At 43.8% G+C, this 7,757-nt stretch overlaps 2 protein-coding genes across 2 annotated transcripts; one reads left to right on the plus strand and one right to left on the minus strand.

The window, feature by feature from the left end:
- Positions 1-629: 629 nt before the first annotated feature.
- Positions 630-1,394, minus strand: MYCFIDRAFT_211609 (uncharacterized protein). Its single transcript, XM_007929567.1, has one exon. The coding sequence runs from the start codon at positions 1,369-1,371 to the stop codon at positions 721-723; it is 651 nt and encodes a 216-aa protein (XP_007927758.1). The 5' UTR covers positions 1,372-1,394; the 3' UTR covers positions 630-720.
- A 1,276-nt stretch (positions 1,395-2,670) lies between these two features.
- Positions 2,671-3,474, plus strand: MYCFIDRAFT_40367 (uncharacterized protein; the record flags this gene model as incomplete). Its single annotated transcript, XM_007928804.1, has 1 exon — positions 2,671-3,474. The coding sequence occupies one exon, from the start codon at positions 2,671-2,673 to the stop codon at positions 3,472-3,474; it is 804 nt and encodes a 267-aa protein (XP_007926995.1).
- Between the last annotated feature and the right edge of the window lie 4,283 nt (positions 3,475-7,757).

Consider the following 7,757-nt stretch of genomic DNA (forward strand, 5'->3'; position numbering starts at 1 on the left):
GATCTCAGAATCGTGCAAGTGATGATCCTCTCGTGGAAAAAAAAAGGTTTAGAAAGCTTTTCCCTAGCTCCTGCACGTTTCTTTGCCGAGTTCATGTCAGTATCGATTGAAGACTGAGCTCGAACCAACACTGTGAGAGCTCCCGATTCTAAGCCGAAACGTGCGAACGGCAATCTATGACCGTGGATAGGATGAAAGAAAGCTCTTGTTGGACCACTGCACGTTTTGTGTGCGTATACGAGCTACCGAATGGTTAGGTGTGCTCTCAGACCTGAGGTGAGAACAAGTGCTTCGAGAACTGCCACCACATGGGCCGAAACGTGCATAATGTGGTGAACCGAGTCTATTGGACTCAATGCAGGCTGTATGCAACGTTTTGCACGTTTCGGAGCTGAGATCGTTGCGGTGCAGCTATCTGATCAGGCTGACATCGGAGCAAAGCTTTCCTGAATCTCGGCAGATATGTGTATCATGGTCCAAATCATCAGTTACGTATCCAAGAAACGTGTGAGACCTAGAATCTTCCAAAGCCGGAAGCTTGATAGCTCATCAAGAACTGAGATCGCGAAGAGTCGTGGTGGTGGACACGAACGTAAGAAGTGGTTGGGCGAGGAGACATTCTGGGTCATGAATGCAATAGTATCTTGTGCTATTTATGTAGCACGCTCGTAGCAATGGGTATCTCGATATCGCTCGCTGGAAAAAGATCAACCTGGCTCTTCATCTAAACATCCTCTTGCCGCCTCCACCAATCCTAGGCGCAGCAATATCTCTACCATCGACACCAAACATGCTGATGCCAGTGAAACCTACGTTCCCTCCGGCTCGCGACTTCTTGTACCTCCTCAGAGCCTCGCGCAAGTGGTCTGGGAGGAGTGGTCCTCGATCACATTCTTCGATGTACTTGGAAAGGCCCCAAGCACCAGGCTGAACCTGACCAAAGTCGTCTGGTAGATCATCCAAATCAAGTTCACCCTTATGCGGCTTCTTCTTAGGTGTACTGTCCTTCAGAGTAGACTGCGAGCCGTTCGTCAGGGTAGGAGTCGACTGACTGCCATTTGGCTTTGCGCTGCCTGCGCTGTCGGGTGATTCTTGCAGAGCGGGTTTGGCATCTGCGGGAGAAGACTCGCCATTGGGCGTCGCATTGCCCTTTGAAGGCGCCGTATTTCCATTTTGCGATGGCTTGCTCTGATCCGCGTCCTTTTCTTCTTCCGGCCCTTGGTTATCCTCGTCTTCATCTTCGCTTTCGGGCTGCATCAGCCTTAGTCGTTTGTAAGCTAGCTGTTCTCCACCATCGGGTCTTGTCGGATTCGCAGCCATCCATTCTGCTTGTGCTTCTCGGGCTCCTTCGATCAGCATGCCAGCGAACATCTTGGTGTACGCTCCGACCACTGTGACCACATTCTGGGGCACACTTTGCGATAGCGTAGCATTGACCAGCTTCCTCACATCCGCCGTACGTAGTTTCACTCGACTATATGCATCATAGCGATTTTGGTGTCCGGTCGGCACGGCTTCTCTGAAGAGGTACTTGCGCTGGTTCTCGCGATCGATCTCGGCGGGATCCATGGTGAAGGCGTCTCCCCTCGCGCCAAGCCCTCCATCTTCTTCATCCTCGTCATCATCCTCGTCAGCCTCGCCTGTGACAACAGAAGGCGCGCCTGCTGTTGGAGTTCGTCCTTTCCGGCCCTCCTCGCCATTCACCAAACTCACTGAGCCAGTTCGCGCCTGTCCGGGTCCGCCTTTTCGACCTCGCCCCCTTGTGCCCTTGTCTCCCCGCTTACGCTTCTTTCCGGCGGAAGCAGCTTCTCCTACTGGACCACTAATCGCTGAAGTGATCTCGCTATCGCTGAAGTCGTCCAGTCCTTCGTCGCTAGTTGCGCCGGGCGAATACTGAGCTAAGGTGCGGTCTTCTGCCAGTTGATGCTGCGCTTCGAGGCTGTCTGGCGGCGGAAATGACGTCTGCCTAAGAGGGTGCGCCGAGCCGGGCGCTGTAGATGGTGCCAACGACGACTTCCTAGGCTTCATGGGAAGGGCGAGTGCTGGTCGCTGGCGGGGTAGTGCGAGCGGTGACGGACCTGGCGGAGACCCGCCGCCTTGGTATGGTGGCGACGCCATCTTTGTGGTTGCTGAAGATGGTCGCGCGAGTCCGTATGCTCTTGTACAGGCCCAGGGAGATTGCGCAAGTGAACATCGAACATCGAGCTCGATCGTCACATGCAGTGCCAAGGCTCGGCTAAACCTTCCGGCAAAAGCGCGTCACCCATCCGCGACTCCTCTGGAACACAACTCAACTTTCGTTTCTCAGGATCATCCATCTTTTGTTGAATTGGTCTCGGAGGCATACTAGACCTATCGTATTGCCGGAAGAGACAGCAGGGTGGTCTTGGCTTCAATGCTGACGAATCATGCATCCAACATAGGGCATGCTCGATCATTCTCGTATGGGTATGACGTACGACAGGAATTAGAATACCAGGGCATACAATACACTTACCCAAAGTAATCTTGAAACGCACAACAGTATGCTTGCCCAAATGATGTGATGGCTCTGAGCTTTCTCAGCCGTATCAGCCGTATGGTTTAGCTGGCCTGCATGTACTCGGAGGATCCGTTTCCGGAGCTCCCATGCTGATTGTCCCGAGAGCAATATGTACTGTATCCTCAATCATGGCCGACTATAGCGGAATCCCTAAAGGAGCTACTCTCCAGCCTACGCCCTTCGTAGCCAAGGTTTCGGAGGAGAAATTACAGCTATGCAAGGATCTCATTCGATTGTCTCCAGTCGGGCCGGAAACATATTCTAATACCATCACTGATCGTTCAGATGGCATGCGTAGAGACTGGCTCGCCAATGCCAAAAAGATCTGGGAGACTAACTACGATTGGCGAAAGACCGAAGCAAGAATCAATGCCTTTCCGAACTTCTCCGTCACCATTCCGGACGAAGATGGTGATGACATTGATCTACATTTCATAGCTCTCTTTTCGCGGAAACAAGACGCTGTGCCAATCTCGATGAGTCACGGCTGGCCCGGTAGCTTCCTCGAATTCTTCCCGCTGCTGGATGTTTTAACAGAGAAGTACTCTCTAGAAGACCTGCCTTTCTATATAGTCGTGCCAAGTCTTCCTAGTTACACATACAGTAGCGTCCTAACAACGAAAGAGTATACTGTTCTAAAAGTAGCTACCCTCTTCGACAAGCTAATACGTAGGCTTAGTTTCGCTAGCTATATCGCTTATAGTAGAGATATAGGCAGTAGTATCACTTTTGTACAAGGCCTAGCTAGTGCTACATATAAGGCTATATATATTAATAACATCTTTATAGCCCCGCTAGACGACGCCGATAAGCTGCCCTTAGACGAGGTAGAAGCTATAGCGAAAGCGCGCGCCGATAAGAGCAATCTAACTTGTTTCTTATATACTAGCGAGTATATAATACGCCTAGGGACAATTAGTCTCGCTCTTTAAAGCAGTCCTCTTACTCTCTTGTCTTAGATCGGCGAGAAATATCTCGAATAGACTAATAAGGATCCCCCTCTCTAAGTAAGTATAGATTATCTTAATAAATAATAGGAGCGACGTAGAGCTAATTATATCTATAGTATATTCTCGATATAGTAACGCTTTACTATACTACGATTTAGCGGGATAGCGGACGGCGGTAATCCCTACTAGCGCGGCGCTAGCTAATTTCGGTTATAGCCGCAATATACTAGAAGCTTCTTAGCCGTTCCTACTACTTCCTACTATTTCTAGGATTTAACTACTTAAGTACCGTTTTCTGCCCGTATAACGGTTACTACTAGCGCCTCGCTTATTACTAAACTAGCTACTAATCTAATAAACCAACTAACTAAATTCGACTATTTAGCTAATTAAAATGCTGTACCTCGCTACGCTACGTACGCTACGACGTTATACTAACTACTTAGAACGTATAGCCGTTTATACTATAGCTAGATATAGCTTAGATAACTAAACAATCTGCACTAATACTAGGATCCGGATGCTAACTATTCGTCGAATTCTAGAAAGACTAATTATACTACCTCGCTTACGTAGCCGTAGTAATAGCGTACTCGGTATACTAGTCCGAAAACGGCTAGCCGAGGCTTGTTTAGCTAATCGCGATTAAAGAAGGAAGAAATAGTATAAGGTAGCATATAAGCTTAGTATTTACGAGTTGTCCTACGTTATTAATCGCTTAATAACGTAGGAGGGGCTCGGCCGCTTCCGACCCCTATATACCCTAGAAACGTTCTCCGTAATCCGAGAGAAGCGAGTTACGTAGTATCGCCGATTCCTTAAGACTAATTAGCTAAGAACGATTTATACTAATAAGGTTAGTCTTCGGCTTATTTTTCCGAGAACGTAGGTTACGCGGCGAGCTAATAATATCGACGATCGAAGCTACCCTAACGCAATCGAGCCGTAGAAGCCGAAAGCCGTAACCCTATATTTCTAAGAGTCTATCTCGGCTTTTAGCATTAGATCCCTAATTAAGCTACCTAAGGACGAAATATAGACTAGCTAATACTATCGCGAGAATATCCTACCTTCGGTTATACTATTTCGCTTAGCGCTTAAAATAGAATAGGGCGGCTCCTTCTTATTAGTCGAAGATAACGCGCTATATTATAGGGCGGGGCTAACCGTTAAAGCATATACAAATATAGGGACTAATCGTATAGCGCTACTATCCTATTCGCCGGAGCTAAACCTAATCGAGAACGTATAGAGCTATTAGAAGGATCGGATTAGTAAGCGGATACTGTAACTAGGTATAGTTACCGAGCTCTAAGATACGGCTAAGGAAGAGTAGCGTAGAATTTTAAGGAGTTACCTTTAAAATTTGTTTAACTCTATACGGAAGTATTATAAAATAATTATCGCTCGTAGTAGTTACCTAATCGAGTATTAGCTAGCTTTATTTCGCCTCTTAATCAAATTTAGTTAGCGCCGCGCTAGTAGGGATTACCGCCGTCCGCTATCTCGCTAAATCGTAGTATAGTTAACGGAGACTATAGCGCGCTATATCTATCCGTATCGTCGTTATAAAAACTTTTTTTCCGATCCTCGATAGGATCCTCGCGATCGAAATTTCGGGACGGGCCGTCCCGAAATTCGAGGCCTAGGAACGTAGAGGACGCGGGGCAAGTAGCCGCAAGTTAGAGCCCGACTACTACCGTACCTACTCCGTATACTACTACTACGAGGAGGTATTTCGGGATATTGCGTACTAATATAGGTTAAATTTAGCGGTTTAGTAGGTTTTTTTTATAAATAAATTTTTTTCGTTAAGGTTTCGTTAAATACAGCCGATATTTCGTTAAGGTTTCTTTCAAAAGCCGACGCTTAATAAGCAGAACTTTGAAAAAAAGTACACTCGAAACACTCGAGATTCTTTTCTAGATTCTAAGATAACTACTAGGTATTATAACTTCAAAATTTATAATACTCTTATTAGTATATAGAACTTTAAGTTCTATTTTTTAGATTTCTAAAAATAGTAAAGTGTAGCTTAGAAAAGCTAAAATACTATATTGCTTATTTCTGTTCCCTAGTTTAGTTTCGTAGAAAATCTATAAATTTTATATTTTTTTATAATAATATACTAAAAATAGAGTACCTTTCTACTATATTACTAAGCTATAAACCTGCTAGAAAAAAAGATAAATTAGAAGTAAAATGTCTAGAAAAGCGATTTTCTTTCTTTTATATCTTTTTATCTAGAAGGTTTACGGCTTAGTAATATATAACAAAAATGTTCTATTTTTAGTATAGTATTAGGTAAAAGTCTAACTTTTATAAGTTACCTATTTATCGTTCTAGGGTAGCTTAGGATCGCTCGGGATCGCTCGCGATCGCTCGCGATCGCTAGGATCGATAGGATCGTCGCGATCGGAAAAGAAGTTTTCGTAACGGTGTATTCTAGGATCTAAACTAGAGGAAAAGTTTTAAGCCTCTAGTAACTAAACCGTTTAGCTATAGCTTCTTCCCTTACGATATTTCGCCGACTCCTCGATCCTAGGCCGAGAAGTCGATAAAACTTACGTAATATATTAGACACGAGAATAGTAGCTACTTTCTAGTACGTGTAATGTTTACCGTAAAAGAGACTAGTACTAATTTCTCCTATAGGGCATTAAAAAGCCGAAGGAGCTACTAGACGATATCGAAGCATTTATAAAGATATTAGACTAATACTTTACAGCTTTAAAGTTCAAACGCTTAAATACAGGCAGATAGACATAATCAAAATTTCTAACTTGTTATTTGTAACTGCGGTTTACTAACGATATAGCGACGACGAGCTATACGATTTCTTAGCACCGATAAGCGTCCCCTACTCTTTACGCGGCTTCGGCGCTAGCTAACCTTTTACCTTTAACATTGTTATTAGTATAAAAGACTACCCTATGTCTGTCCTTTGCCTTTAACTACTTAAGAGAAGCGTAGGTATATCGAGGAGATAGGGAGCATAGTCGAAAACGACGCTTTAGATAAGCCGCAATAGCTTATAACTACTAAGAAGAAACGGCAAATACAACGAGACCTAATAAAGCCTTTTATAGGACTTAGTATAAAAGCGGAGCCTATCGTTAATGTTAATAATATCTAGCAATTAGCTTAGATGCTTAGCGAGGGCAAGGTTAAAGCCTACAATATTTGCTAAGTATATATTAAGAAGTAAGATCGAACCTATAGGAGAGCTATACTAGGCGAAAGGTTAGCTAATATATAAATAGAGCTATAGCAGCTTATAAAAAGGTATAAAGAGTCCGGATAGAGACTTTTAGCATTCGATTAGTATAACTAACTAGGCTAGACAAATTGCTTTATAGGTTCGCTACTCGTATACAAGCTAGGGATGTAATACTAATAGATTAGAAATTTTGTTCGACCGTGCTTTAAAACGAGTAGAAGAGCTAGACGCCTACTATTTATAGCATAGCACAACTATAGGTCCTCTCTATAGTCTAGTTATAACTCTTAAAGACTAGTTCGATATTAAAGGCTACGACTTAACTCTAGGATATATCGGTAGAGCGTTTAAACCTACTAGCGATAATGCTTTACTAGTTAAGATCCTCGAGAGACAAGGAGCTATCTTTATTATAAAGACAAATCTGCCTTAGAGCATTATAGTATATATTCTTTCCTTCGAGGAGAAGTACTTACTAAACTGTATATAGTAGTAGTACGAGACCGAGAACCTACTTTTTAGGCTTACTACTAATCTAATAGACGCGAAACTTATACCTAGTAGATCGACTAGTAGTAAAGGAGCCTTGCTTACTAAACACGGTTCGCTCTTAGGATAGGGCACTAATATTAGAGGGAGTATACGAATTCCGTCTTATATAATAGGTCTGTATAGGCTTAAACTAAGCGTAAGTTACGGAATTAATCTATATACGCTTCTAATAACTCGGTAGTCTAGACGACTTCCTTACGATAGAGTTTAGGTCTCTACTTCTAGTTAAGAGTATATACTATTAGTCGTCGGTCCTCTCGCGCGCTCCCTTTCCTTACTCGAATTTGTAACAAAGCTCGTAATAGGTACTAAGCCTTAGAACAACGACCCGACCTATTATAGGCTTCCGTAGAGATAGGACGTATACGATTACGTTAGATCTCGGCCGCTTGTTATTAGTCTTCTCCTAGATAATAGCAATGTCCGAGTCTATCCTTCGATCGAGCGAGTAGTAAAGCAGGTCGCTACTAAGCTTAAAGCTAATAGCTATATT

The sequence above is a fragment of the Pseudocercospora fijiensis genome (assembly GCF_000340215.1).
Source record: "Pseudocercospora fijiensis CIRAD86 unplaced genomic scaffold MYCFIscaffold_5, whole genome shotgun sequence".
NCBI classification, from domain to species: domain Eukaryota; kingdom Fungi; phylum Ascomycota; class Dothideomycetes; order Mycosphaerellales; family Mycosphaerellaceae; genus Pseudocercospora; species Pseudocercospora fijiensis.

Coding starts and splice junctions, on each gene's coding strand:
- MYCFIDRAFT_211609 (XM_007929567.1), bottom strand. CDS start 1,371: ATGTTCGCTGGCATGCTGATCGAAGGAGCCCGAGAAGCACAAGCAGAA.